General features: G+C 41.0%; 1 protein-coding gene across 4 annotated transcripts in view; it reads right to left on the reverse strand.

Annotated features, from left to right (window-relative positions):
• The window catches only part of esamb (endothelial cell adhesion molecule b), a 79,978-nt gene that overhangs the window by 22,479 nt on the left and 42,191 nt on the right, over positions 1–15,308 (reverse strand). Inside the window, exon 1 of one of the 4 annotated variants that reach the window (XM_021588085.2) lies at positions 8,669–9,004. The exons of the other annotated variants lie outside the window; for them this stretch is intronic. Within the exon in view, the coding sequence (XP_021443760.1) occupies positions 8,669–8,714 (46 nt within the window). The 5' untranslated portion in view covers positions 8,715–9,004. Of the gene's footprint in view, positions 1–8,668; positions 9,005–15,308 lie in introns of those variants that run through there. 4 annotated transcript variants of the gene reach the window in all.

Raw genomic sequence — 15,308 nt, forward strand, 5'->3', positions numbered from 1 at the left:
AATACTCTTCCTAGAGCTGGCCTCCCAGCCAAACTGAGCAATCAAGGGAGAAGGGGCTTGGTCAGCGAAGTGACCAAGAACCTGATGTTTACTCTGACAGAGCTCCAGAGTTCCTCTGTGGAGATGGGATAACCTTCCAGGAGGACAACCATCTCGCAGCAGTCCACCTATCAGGCTTTTATGGCAGAATGGCCAGACGGAAGCCACTCCTCAGAAAAAAGGCACATGGCAGCCCACTTGGAGTTTGCCAAAAGGCACCTAAAGACACTCAGACCATGAGAAACATGATTCTCTGGTCTGATGAAACCAAGATTTAACTCTTTGGCCTGAATGCCAAGCATCATTTCTAGAGGAAACCGAGCACCATCCTTACGGTGAAGCATGGTGGTGGCAGCGTCATGCTATGGGGATGTTTTTCAGTGGCAGGGACTGGGTTGACTCGTCAGGATCTAAGGAAAAATGAACGGAACAAAAATACAGAGAGATTCTTGATGAAAACTTGCCCCAGAGCGCTCAGGATCTCAGACTGGGGCGAAGGTTCACCTTCCACCAGGACAACAACCCTAAGCTCACAGCCAAGACAACACAGGAGTGGCTTCGGGACAAGTCTCTGAATGTCCTTGAGTGGCCCTTCCAAAGCCCGGACTTGAACCTGATCTAACATCTCCGGAGAGACCTGAAAATAGCTGTACAGCGACGTTCCCCATCCAACTTGACAGAGCTTGAGAGAATGGGAGAAACACCCCAAATACAAGTGTGCTAAGCTTGTAGTGTCATACCCAAGAAGACTCCAGGCTGTAATCGCTGCCAAAGGTGCTTCAACAAAGGACTGAGTAAAGGGTCTAAATTCTTATGTACAGTTGAAGTCGGAAGTTTACATACACCTTAGCTAAATACAGTGCCTTGCGAAAGTATTCGGCCCCCTTGAACTTTGCGACCTTTTGCCACATTTCAGGCTTCAAACATAAAGATATAAAACTGTATTTTTTTGTGAAGAATCAACAACAAGTGGGACACAATCATGAAGTGGAACGACATTTATTGGATATTTCAAACTTTTTTAACAAATCAAAAACTGAAAAATTGGGCGTGCAAAATTATTCAGCTCCTTTACTTTCAGTGCAGCAAACTCTCTCCAGAAGTTCAGTGAGGATCTCTGAATGATCCAATGTTGACCTAAATGACTAATGACGATAAATACAATCCGCCTGTGTGTAATCAAGTCTCCGTATAAATGCACCTGCACTGTGATAGTCTCAGAGGTCCGTTAAAAGCGCAGAGAGCATCATGAAGAACAAGGAACACTCCAGGCAGGTCCAAGATACTGTTGTGAAGAAGTTCAAAGCCAGATTTGGATACAAAAAGATTTCCCAAGCTTTAAACATCCCAAGGAGCACTGTGCAAGCGATAATATTGAAATGGAAGGAGTATCAGACCACTGCAAATCTACCAAGACCTGGCCGTCCCTCTAAACTTTCAGCTCATACAAGGAGAAGACTGATCAGAGATGCAGCCAAGAGGCCCATGATCACTCTGGATGAACTGCAGAGATCTACAGCTGAGGTGGGAGACTCTGTCCATAGGACAACAATCAGTCATATATTGCACAAATCTGGCCTTTATGGAAGAGTGGCAAGAAGAAAGCCATTTCTTAAAGATATCCATAAAAAGTGTTGTTTAAAGTTTGCCACAAGCCACCTGGGAGACACACCAAACATGTGGAAGAAGGTGCTCTGGTCAGATGAAACCAAAATTAAACTTTTTGGCAACAATGCAAAACGTTATGTTTGGTGTAAAAGCAACACAGCTCATCACCCTGAACACACCATCCCCACTGTCAAACATGGTGGTGGCAGCATCATGGTTTGGGCCTGCTTTTCTTCAGCAGGGACAGGGAAGATGGTTCAAATTGATGGGAAGATGGATGGAGCCAAATACAGGACCATTCTGGAAGAAAACCTGATGGAGTCTGCAAAAGACCTGAGACTGGGACGGAGATTTGTCTTCCAACAAGACAATGATCCAAAACATAAAGCAAAATCTACAATGGAATGGTTCAATAATAAACATATCCAGGTGTTAGAATGGCCAAGTCAAAGTCCAGACCTGAATCCAATCGAGAATCTGTGGAAAGAACTGAAAACTGCTGTTCACAAATGCTCTCCATCCAACCTCACTGAGCTCGAGCTGTTTTGCAAGGAGGAATGGGAAAAAATGTCAGTCTCTCGATGTGCAAAACTGATAGAGACATACCCCAAGCGACTTACAGCTGTAATCGCAGCAAAAGGTGGCGCTACAAAGTATTAACTTAAGGGGGCTGAATAATTTTGGATGCCCAATTTTTCAGTTTTTGATTTGTTAAAAAAGTTTGAAATATCCAATAAATGTCATTCCACTTCATGATTGTGTCCCACTGGTTGTTGATTCTTCACAAAAAAATACAGTTTTATATCTTTATGTTTGAAGCCTGAAATGTGGCAAAAGGTCGCAAAGTTCAAGGGGGCCGAATACTTTCGCAAGGCACTGTACATTTAAACTCAGTTTTTCACAATTCCTGACATTTAATCTGAGTAAACATTCTCTGTCTTAGGTCAGTTAGGATCACCACTTTAATTTAATGTGAAATGTCAGAATAATAGTAGAGAGAATGATTTATTTCAGCATTTATTTATTTCATCCCAGTGGGTCCCAGAAGTTTACATGCACTCAATTAGTGTTTGGTAGCATTGCTTTTAAATTGTTTAACTTGGGTCAAACATTTTGGATAACCTTGCACAAGCTTCCCACAATAAGTTGGGTGAATTGTGGCCCATTCCTCCTGACAGAGCTGGTGTAACTGAGTCAGGTTTGTTGGCCTCCTTGCTGGCACACACTTTCAGTTCTGCCCACAAATCTTCTATAGGATTGAGGTCAGGGCTTTGTGATGGCCACTCCAATACCTAGACTTTGTTGTCCTTAAAGCCATTTTGCCACAACTTTAGAAGTATGCTTGGGGTCATTGTCCATTTGGAAGACCCATTTGCGAACAAGCTTTAACTTCCTGACTGATGTCTTGAGATGTTGCTTCAATATATCCACATCATTTACCTCCCTCATGATGCCATCTATTTTGTTATGTGTACCAGTCCCTCCTGCAGCAAAGCACCCCCACAACATGATGCTGCCACCCCCGTGCTTCACGGTTGGGATGGTGTTCTTCGGCTTGCAAGCCTCCCCATTTTTCCTCCAAACATAACGATGGCCATTGTGGCCAAACAGTTAAATTTCTGTTTCATCAGACCAGAGGACATTTCTCCTAAAAGTACAATCTTTGGCCCCATGTGCAGTTGTAAACCGTAGTCTGGCTAAACCGTAGTCTGGCTTTTTTATGGCGGTTTTGGAGCAGTGGCTTCTTCCTTGCTGAGCGGCCTTTCAGGTTATGTCGATATAGGACTCGTTTTACTGTGGATATAGATACTTTTGTACCCGTTTCCCCCAGCATCTTCACAAGGTCCTTTGCTGTTGTTCTGGGATTGATTTGCACTTTTCGCACCAAAGTACGTTCATCTCTAGGAGACAGAACACATCTTTCCTCAGCGGTATGACAGCTGCGTGGTCCCATGGTGTTGATACAAAAAACTATTTAATTCATTTTAGAATAACTCTAACGTAACAAAATGTGAAAGAAGTCAAGGGGTCTGAATACTTTCCGAATGTACTGTATGTTATTTAGTATACATAAAGACAATACTAGCCTATCACTTGTTAATTATATATTATCACTTGTGAATGATGCCCAGCATCAGAACAATGCCTATTTGTGCGACTTTTCAAATCACCGCATGTAGTCTAGCCTATAGGCCTATATGTTTTCACAAGGTTTGTATCACAACTAAAGTGGCCAAATAACTTCTTAAAATAAAGCGCATAAATCCGCTATACAAGGGGTGTAGAGCCTAACTTGCATACAGCATACAGTGGCTTGCGAATGTATTCAGCCCCTTTGGCATTTTTCCTATTTTGTTGTCTTACAACCTGGAATTAAAATGTTTTTTTGGGGGGGGTTAGTATAATTTGATTTACACAACATGCCTACCACTTTGAAGATGCCAAATATTTGTTATTTTGAAACAAACAAGAAATAAGACAAAAAACGTTAACATTGAGCGTGAGTAACTATTCACCCCCCCCCCCCCCCCCTCAATACTTTGTAGAGTCACCTTTTGCAGCAATTACGGTCGCTTGGGGTATAAGCTTGCCACATCTAGCGACTGGGATTTTTGCCCATTCTTCAAGGCAAAACCGCTCCAGCTTCTTGAAGTTGGATGGGTTCCACTGGTGTATTGCAATCTTTAAGTCATACCACAGATTCTCAATTTGATTGAGGTCTGGGCATTGACTAGGCCATTCCAATACATTTAAATGTTTCCCCTTAAACCACCCGAGTGTTGCTTTAGCAGTATGCTTAGGGTCATTGTCCTGCTGGAAGGTGATCCTCAGTCCCAATCTTAAATCTCTGGAAGACTGAAACCAGTTCCCTCAAGGATTTCCCTGTATTTAGCACCATCCAGCATTCCATCAATTCGGACCAGTTTCCTAGTCCCTGCTGATGAAAAACATCCCCACAGCATGATGCTGCCACCACTATGCTTCACTGGGATGTGTTCTCGGGGTGATGAGAGGTGTTGGGTTTGCGCCAGACATAGCGTTTTTCTTGATGGCCTAAAAGCTCAATTTTAGTCTCATCTGACCAGAGTACCTTCTTCCCTATGTTTTGGGAGTCACCCACATGCCATTTTGCGAACAAGCAATGGCTTTTTTCTTGCCACTCTTCTGTACAGCCCAGCTCTGTGGAGTGTATGGCTTAAAATTGGTCCTATGGACAGATACTCCAATCTCTGCTTTGGAGTTTTTCAGCTCCTTCAGGGTTGTTTTTGGTCTCTTTGTTGCCTCTCTGATTAATGCCCTCCTTGCCTGGTCCGTGATTTTTGGTGGGCGACCCTCTTGGCAGGTTTGTTGTGGTGCCATATTCTTTCCATTTTTTAATAATGGATTTAATGGTGGGATGTCTGTGGGATGTTCAAAGTTTCTGATATTTGTTTATAACCCAACCCTGATCTGTACTTCTCCACAACTTTGTCCCTGACCTCTTTGGAGAACTCCTTGGTCTTTGTGGTGCTGCTTGCTTGGTGGTGCCCCTTGGTTAGTGGTGTTGCAGACTCTGGGGCTTTTCAGAACCGGTGTATATATACACAGATCATGTGACACTTAAATAAAGTCCACCTGTGTGCAATCCACCTGTGTGCAATCTTTGAAGGTAAATTGGTTGCACCAGATCTTATTTAGGGGCTTCATAGCAAAGGGGGTGAATACATATTCACCCACCACTTTCCAGTTTTTTATTTTTCCAAATTGTTTGAAACTATTTATTTTTTTCATTTCACTTCACCAATTTGGACTAATTTGTTAATGTCCATTACATGACATCCAAATAAAAATACATTTAAATTACAGGTTGTAATGCAACAAAATAGGAAAAACACCAAGGGGGGTGAATACTTTTGCAAGGTGCTGTACATAAGCAGAGTCAAGTTTGGGGAAGATCATTTTCATCATAACAATGCACCTTTATAATAAAAGCATTACATGCATAATCACATTTGCTGTCACTTTTGATAATGGTGTTTTCCACTAATGGAACATTCGCGAATATAGCCTACTGCCATGTGCTCATTGCTGTGCTTATAATGTGAAGAAATAATAGTTTATCAACATTTTAAGCTAAACGTTCTGATCTGTTGCATCAGCCACATTGCATAAAAAAGGTTATTTGATGCTAGTGGTTGTATTAATTTGGGATCTATCACATCCCACAACTGTCCCATACTATGTTTGGAGTATTTATTTTTCGTACAGAATAGGTTGACTTTTGTACTACGGGGGACTGTCGATTGACATAGGCTAGTGCTTTTGCTGTTCGTTAGGCCTACTCATCTTGTTGGCTGACGAAAAGTAAATATATTCAATATGTACCTCAGAATTGGATAAGGACTCACACAGTTACGTCCCCAATGTGTCTGTCTTCACCTGTAGCCTGTGAGAAAGACCCGATCACATAATGGAGAGTCATGTGAGTGAGAGATGCCTCGGAACACGCAGCACCGAGGGAGAAGGGTACAATGCAGCATTCCGGGCCAAGGGCACTATGGCCGCAGAAGGCATGGATGTTTTGAGGGTGCATTACGGCCACAAAGGGGATGCTGCAGCGAAATTGGAGGCATTGCCAAGTGCTTGTCAAATTGTTAATGATAGGCTGGTGTGTACAGCACATAAAAAAACAAAGCAGAGCTCATGCCTTTCAAGCATACTTTTTCAAATCACTATTAGTCGCATCATGCAGCCTTACAATGTATTAAAAAATCTAAACCTATAGCCCAAAGTTATTAGAACAACTAAAGTTACATTAGTAACTCTAAATTAAGCATATAAGTACCTATTTCTTTGTTAACCACTCAACACAGAATAGCCGCATGTGCACACTTCAATCGCTTGAAGAAAATATCCATTCTATTTTATTCAACTTTGTTCAATTGTATTCTTCATACTATAAAATAATATAAAATAATGCCACAGAGTTCTAAGCAAATCTTGTCAGCTAAATGAACTAGTGTATCCCAAAGCCATTTGTCATGGCCAGATCAGAACCTAACATAAGGACAACTCAGAGTATGCTATTATGTTCTTCTGAAATAGACTACATTTTCTTCATATCATGTTTCTTTAAACCTGTCTGAAATAAATAATTGATTTATTACATGGATTTAGACTTTTTAAAATGTAGATGTTCCAAAGGTCTGCATCAGTGGCTTGTAGGCTGTGTGTGAAAGCCAGGAGATGCTAAATGTGTTTATGTTAATAAACAGTGAATTACAGTGAGATCGACAGTTATTTGCTTGACAATAACTGGCTGACGAAATTTCGTGACCGCCACAGCCCTAGGTAAAGGCGATTTAGTTGTGAAGCTTCCGCCATATTGCTTCCACAGATCTGCCAACATTGAACTGTTTTAAGCGGTGAATTGCAGTCAACAAAACTCTTCCAATCTTGTCAGTTCAGTTAAATATTCAAGTATGACATCACTTGTCATTAGGGCTGTGACGGTCATGGAATTGTGGATGACGGTTATTGGTCAGCCAAATAACCAGTCACCATAATAACCATTAAGACGCACATTTTCCCCTCTCCTCCACTCCCGACTGCTGATGCTACTGATGCTAGGGAGGGTCGCCTAGATCACGGATGACTCGTTTGCTACAACACCATGCTTGTTTTCAGCAAGGAGCAACAAGGTTTCACCACATTGTAGAGTCCATGTTATAGCAGAAATGGACTCATCCACACAAATGCCTGGATGTCCCGTCTCCAGTCATCTGTTCGTTCCACAATAAAAACCTATTTTACTTTCATTCTGTCTTCATCCATAACCGTTGGTGACACGGTAATTATGCCAGCCCTACTTGTCACAGGGTGCTTCACATAAATGACCGAGCCTTGAAGCCCATGAAAGTCAACCTACAGTAAGTAAGAGGTCAGGAGCAAAAATCACATTTAGGTCTTCCTTGACATCATCTTGATATCTGTATAGCCCTCTCTTGCAATCTGTTTTTATTCAGCTATCATAATTCAACACGGCTACTGGTAATCTCCCTAACACTACAAATACTGGCCAGATGTAAACCTACAAAGCCCAGATGAGATCAATTGAAGGGGAAGACGGAGCACATTAAATATAAAAAAAATAAGATCAAAAGCAGAATAATTACAGTGCCTTGATTAATAGTGGATAAAATTCTGTCATCCCCCACAGCTGTTTGAGAGGGCTTTTACGTAATCTGGGCAACATTCAGCTGGACTCGGGTCCACAGTGACCAAAATGGAGGTCACAGATCTCACAAATCAATAATTTACACACATTTGGGATGTTGTACACTGTTACCAAGTTCTGTTTGTTCCTATGTGTAGTCAGACAACCCTGAATTGTTTGCTGTAAACTTGAACTGTAACATAGTTATATTGATGATATAGCCTACAGGACCTCAAACAAAATGACACTTTTCAGATACAAAATAAATCAAATACATTCATAAGATTACCTCAAACATTTGAACCATTTGGGATATCAAAAAATACATAAGATAGTCAAACATTTGTGTTGATTGAAATTTCTAAAGAGACATATGCTAATGTCAAGCATTAGAAATGATTGAAATATCTGGATATGCATAAAATAATCTCAAGCATTTAGTTGATTGAACTGTTGGAGAACTGCTCACTAGATCCCATTTAACGACCAGGTCTAGCCCATATCTCCTACTAGAAAATATCAAGACTATATGCCAATAAATAACTTATATAACTACACTCAGGATAATCATAAAGACATAAGGCAGAGCAATAAAACCTAAAGTATCATCCAGCAGCCTACAACCAAAGCATTCAAAAGAGGTAGAGGAAGAGCAGATGATAAAATAAAAGTGGAGAGGAGAAGAAGTAGAGGAGCATGGAGAGTTGGAATGAGAAAGATCGGATGATGAGAATTGAATGAATGGAATGAGAGTAAAATGAGAGATAAGAAGTAGAAAAAGAGGAGAGATTGAACTAGACTATGGTGGTGGGCAGGCTCACTCACAGGGTGCTGGCCAATCCCCTGAGATGGTCAGCTGAAGATGGATCATCTGATCCGAGCAATCTGAGTCCTCCCGATCCGCCAGCTTGGAGCTAGGTCCCCCACACACACACACACACACAGAATAACCCCCTCCACACACGGACAGACAACCCCCTCAGCGTGACGTGACGAGGGTCTCAAATCCCTAGTCCACAAAAACAATAACCCTATAAGAAGAGGGTCTTAACCCCCAGTCCCCATAAACGCAAACACACGTTCAGCAAGAGGGACAAGTCCGCACACACACGTACATCTAGCTAGGCTAGGGGCTGCTCAACAGCTAGTGTGACTGCACCCCTGTTATTTTCTTTCTGGAATTAAAGTGTATTCAGCTGAGCAAATTAGAGAGAGTGACACAGAGTGAGAGTGAGAGAGAGCAAGAGCGATAAAGAGGGAGGGGGGGGGGGGGCGCAACTGGGCATCGGTCTGACGTAAGTGCTGGCATCTTGTTCTGGGCTTATAGTTGCAGTGACTTATTTCCCCTGGTATCATGTGACCCCATTGCTATGGTGGCCCTTGTTTAATTTATGCCGTGAAGCACCTATTGACTAATCCCTAAACAATCCCTGGCTAAATAATTCAAACCTGACTGACTCTTGCTTCACGTGACCCAAGTTCAACAGCTCAGCTGGACACAGATGAGGTAGACTAACACATGGTCACTTTGACAACCGTCTCTGCTGCTAGCTGTTGCCATGACTGGATTCTCATTCTCATATTTGCAGTATTAGTTACATTAAATTACATGTATTTTCTCATCTCAGACAAGTCTCTTAGCCTGCACAGGTTTTGAAGACATATACTAACAGAAATGGATAGGCCTAAATAAAACTACTTGATTCATGTACTGAACCTGAACTTGCATTGAACTTACAAGTTTATTAGAGACCGTTGTTCCACAGAAATTCCCAAGACAAATGAGAACCAATGCGCCAATGGAGAATGCCAATGTCCACTCTTACGCCAATGAAAGTCCCAACTTCCTATAACAGTCATCAAAGCTGATGCTGTCAGACTGACTGAAGTAAGTGGATGACCCATGAGTTTAATAGCATCATCATTGTATCAGCCATTGTGTAATTCAACAAAATATGAGACCCTGGATTGTTTTTTCTGATTTGGCGTGACTCTCTAATCCTGTTAGGGATGAAAACACATTTTTTTCTGCTTGAGATGGGGGCATTATCTTTACTGAGAAATGATGAGTGTGTTCTAAAGGAGCAGTGCTACACTCTTCGATAAAAAGGTGCAAACATAAAAGGGTTCTTCGCCTGTCCCAATACACTTTAAAAGTTAAGGGTTCAACAAGGGTTCTTCTAAGATCCTCAAAGTTCTTTGGCACTAAAAATGCACCCAAAAGGTACTTTCAAGAACCCCATAGGAGGTGGGGTTCATCAAGGAACCTCCTTAGGTTCCTGCAAGAATCCCCAAGAACTACCTGCCCAACTGAAACATTGAGATTTGAATTTGCGAAAACAGCAGGTGCAGGTACTTAACAGAACTTTTTAAGATTGCCTCAATTTAAGGTAAGGTTTCTACCTTGTATGATCTAAATTGATATTGTTTTATGATGACACCCTCTATCTTTCATATTTGTGCAAATGGCTGTGTTTGGCACGTCCTCCCTTTTAAAATTCTTTCTAAAACAGAAAATGGACATAATGCAACGGATGTCAATCAACAAAGTGGTAAGAATATGTTGATGGCTATAGCTGCATTGGGTGCAGATGACTGAACTTCCTACTTATTTCTGCAGGTATACTGATGAAGAGGCGCACAAAAAGGTATGTACAATTGGTATTGGTTTGTCGCATGTTATGCAGATCACATGTTATGCAGATCACATGTAGGTTATCACATTTTTATTAATGGTTTCTCTCAGTGGTGGAAAAGTACTACATTTTCATACTTGAGTAAAAGTAAAAATACCTTAAAAGAAAAATGAAAAAGTGAGTCACCCAGTAAAATACTACTTGAGTAAAAGTCAAAAAATATTCTGTTTTAAAATGTACTTAAGTATCAAAAGTAAAAGTATAAATAATTTATAGTTTAAAAAGTGTTTAAATTTACTGATACCCAGGGGCACAGTTCAACACTCTGGCATAATTTACAAACAAAGCATTTGTGTTCAGTGAGTCTGCCAGATCAGAGGCAGTAGGGATGACCAGGGATGCGCTCTTGATAAATGTGTGAATTAGACAATTTTCCTGTCCTGCTAAGCATTCAAAATGTAACTTTTGGATGTCAGGGAAAATGTAAGGAGTAAAAAGTAAATTATTTTCTTTAGGAATGTAGTGGAGTGAAAAAGGAAACCGCACACTGCTTTTGATAGTATCACTGACCTGCAAAATGTTTGCTTAGATGTGCGAGTGCCTTAGGAATTTGGAATGTAGTGGAGTAAAAGTGTCAAAAATATTAATAGGAAAGTACAGATACCTCAAAACTACTTAAGTAGTATTTTTACTTAAGTACTTTATACTACTGGTTCCTCTAAAACTTTATAGGACTCAGTCACAGCAGCCATCCTCCTCATCCTTGACCTCTTCAATGAAGATCCCAGAGGTCTCTACATTATGGACCAGGTACGTGTATGATAACGGTTGTCAAAAGTGAACAGCAGTTTCATTCACATTTACCACAAAAACCATTGCATGAATACTGTCGTGTGCACGTTTTGTTAATCTGTATAATTATTATTTTTGTATTCCTAGAATTCACCCTCCCTACATGGCTGATTAATATAACTGGAAACCTGTTCGATCACCATGCACTAGAAAATCATTCTGGCTATGGATACGAAGGATATCAACACATTAACACCCCAGAAAATATACCGATTGAACTGCTGGCAGTTTACCTCATCTCAATTTTTTTTTCTGCTTTGCCACTAAAATCATAAAAACACTGACAACTAAAATAGTGTTATTGTTATGCTGATTAATAATTTGGGGGGGGGGGGTAAAAAAAAATTAACCCCAAAAGTTTATTCGAGCAACCATTAAAGGGGGTTCTTTGAAGAACTTAGAGGTTCCCCCAGTTTTAATTTGAAGAATCCTTTCTTTTTAGAGTGTAGGAGAACCATCATTGGTTTCAGATAGAACCCTTTTGCTATCTATGTAAAACCATTTTTTCACAGAGGTCTCCACATGGAACCCTATGGGAAAATAGATGTAAGATGTGATTGGATTAGGATGGATTGCGTCATTATGGAAAAATGTATTTAGAGTGATACTTTATGACCATGAATTTTTATCATAGTTTGCATACCTATGGGAACAATTCTATACAAATATCTGCAGCTAAGTCTAAGCCCTCCAGACTTTGTGGATAATAATACAGTGTATCCTAATGCGAACGAGTATTGGACTGTGTTGTAGATTAGAATGATGAATGGTTATTTTAAATGATACACTCACTCCGCCTTAATGCAGGATAATGCTATATATTCCTGTGACTATTCTTGCGCTTCTTCTTGGACTAGGTTGCTTATTAAATGAAGGAAAATCTTCCCTAATCCCTGGCTCGGTCTCCACTCTCCATCTGGGTTGTGTTTTGCTGCAGAGAGATGAGACACACTGGAAGGTGTATCATCATGAATCTACATCCATCAACAGATAAACCCTTGAAAAGCTGCCACTGTAAAACAATGTAGGCGGGGCATCACTGTCAACTGGCATGTTTAATAACTACCATGGTTTTATACTGTATTAAGGTATATTTTTTGTAAAGATGCATCCTGCCTATGAAATACAACTAGACTCATCTATTCCCCCAAAAATGTATGACAGACAGGCATTAGTATAGTGGGCCCTTTAGTCATATTAAAAAAAAAGTCAAATGTAGGATTCTAAAATCTGTGGAAAAAATATCTCAGCAATTACTGTCATGGTCATGCCGAGCTGGTTGCCTGACTCATCAGGCTGGTCGAACTCAAACAAGAGACCGCTGAGAATGTCTGTTACCATGAGCAGCCAAGAGGGGGCAGCAAATCTTTATAAGAATCACCAACAGACTAGAATCACATGGATGTGGTGGATTAATTTGATATCAATGGCCAATGTTTTGTAGCCTGGTAACGCATACTGAATTTAATTCCACTCTATATCGCTAGACTGCCACCATAGAAGTCCTTTCCTGCTGACGTCTAAGTGAGGAGCGTTGTACAAAACAAGTCAACAGCGATTGGATCGTCTCTAACCAATAAGAGTATCAAAGCCAATGACTACATCCTAAAAGCAGCTCTACCCACGTGTGTTCAGGCCCAACCCATCGGTTTCAGGGACCAATCAAAATGGTTTCAATGTGTTCGCATTCGAGGAGTCGTCGGGGAGGAGATCAAATCCAGACTCATCGTGAGGAGAAACGTTAGTGGGTGTGACGTTTGCCCGGAGCGATTTTTATTTTTTTTACCTTTATTTAACTAGGCAAGTCAGTTAAGAACAAATTCTTATATTCAATGACGGCCTAGGTTAACTGCCTGTTCAGGGGCAGAACGACAGATTTGTACCTTGTCAGCTCAGGGGTTTGAACTTGCAACCTTCCGGTTACTAGTCCAACGCTCTAACCACTAGGCTACCCTGCGATGTGGATGGGTAGCCAGGCAAAATGTTTAGCGCCTCCATTTTTAGATTATCAATAATCTATAATAATCCATGAGAGTAATTCAATTATATCCAAGCAAGCATGTTAAAAATATAGGCTTAACTTCTGAAATCCACAACGAAAAACAACAAACCAATATTCCCTACGTTTTGAACACCATCAGTACAACATATATTTTTTATTTAACCTTTATTGAACTAGGCAAGTCAGTTAAGAACAAATTCTTATTTACAATGATGGCCTACCCCAGCCAAACCCGGACGACGCTGGGCCAATTGTGCGCCGCCTTATGGGACTCCCAATCACGGCCGGATGTGATACAGCCTGGATGCTCCTTCAAAAATACAAATTGCCTGTAAAACAATGAAAATTATTCCAGTACTTTGCTGACACACACAACCATGCCCACCCTCCAGCATCGGGGCCGAAGATAAGTGGTTCTGTTAAATGACAGTTGGTTTATCTTTCACTATAATCACTCTTTTCACCGTAGTCTTTATCTCCTGAGGGTCTTGTGTTCAAGTTACCCTCCTCCATCTCTCTCTCCCTCTCCTCTTCTGTGCTGACGGAGACTTCAAATTAACCACTAATCTGAAGCTGCTGGTGAGAGGGAAGGATTCACAGGGGACTGACTAGGCGAGACTGACTGACAGCACAATGAGTGGCAAGGTGGCTACAGTTTATAAATGGCCCGTGGCTGATGTAACATTTCAGACTGAGTGGCATTCAATGATGGGAAAATATGAGGCTTTATTACAAAACGTGTCCTGACAGTCCACAAAGCTAAACCTGTGTTTGGCTATGTAAAAAGAGGATTAAGGTAAAGTGAGAGTACAGGAGGTTGGTGACACCTTAATTGGGGAGGACAGGCTCATGGTAATGGCTGGACCAGAATTAGTGGAATGGTATCAAATGCATCAAACACATGAGCTGTGTTAGAATAACCATACTAACATACTGTATTCTACATACTTAGCATATTTTAGTATACTGTAAACGAACGGTATCATTTCAGTTGAGCGTACTAGCGCTTCGCCTGTATACCGGAAGTTGACGCTGTTGCAATACAACCTCATGCTAGCTTGTTAGCATTACAAATGACTAGCTAGACATTTTATGATTCTGAGTGTGTTCGTAAATTTCACTCTCGTGGCGCACACTGGACGCTCTGGCCGAGGAGTAGGGTTGATCCGAGCGTTCTGACCTCACAAAGGTAGACAAACACCCAAGCCAACAGTGTAACATCGGCTAGCTACTTCCAGACACAAATGAGAAAACATCTTTCTCTTACCATTTCACTCACCCTAGCAGAGCTGGTTGGGCTGTTTTCATGTTATCCAGAGCGTTGGTGACTGTACTGTAACTGTGCTGCTGGCAACAATTTAATCAAGCTTTTTTTGCTGACGTTCACTGACACCAGCCATATTCAACAGGTGGTGAGCGTTCATAAATTCATAAGTTATTCTGCACTCTGGCACACTCAGACGAGAGTGTTCGGAAATCGGAGTAGATAGCCAGATGTATTAGTAGCCAAGTAACATTATGTAACTAGTTAACATACCAGCGGTACATACTGCTGTAATGCTCAACATTTTCTTAACATGTTGTAAAACCACGCCCATTTTCTGAAGAATAGCATTATGGGCCCTAAAAGTACAGAAATAGTGTCCACTGCGTGTATACTTCATATTTTGGAGAATTTAGTACGACATCCGGGAACTTTTGGCATACTAAATATATCCATACTATGACCAATAAGCATACTAGATACTCAATTTATGTCACAAATAGTATGGTTAGTACCGTTTGTATGAGTATTCAAACACAGCTATGGTTTCCATGTGTTATTATTATGAGCCGTTCTCCCTTCAGCAGCCTCCACTGAGTGAGAGGTATATGGGGGGTGAGTTGGGTTCTGGATGGTGGGAGGCAGTTAGTGAGGTAGGACAATAATATAGCCTTCTTTGTGGAAGACTGTGTGCATATACTGTACATGTCT

This window comes from Oncorhynchus mykiss, chromosome 27 (assembly GCF_013265735.2).
Source record: "Oncorhynchus mykiss isolate Arlee chromosome 27, USDA_OmykA_1.1, whole genome shotgun sequence".
Classification (NCBI taxonomy): Eukaryota; Metazoa; Chordata; class Actinopteri; order Salmoniformes; family Salmonidae; genus Oncorhynchus; species Oncorhynchus mykiss.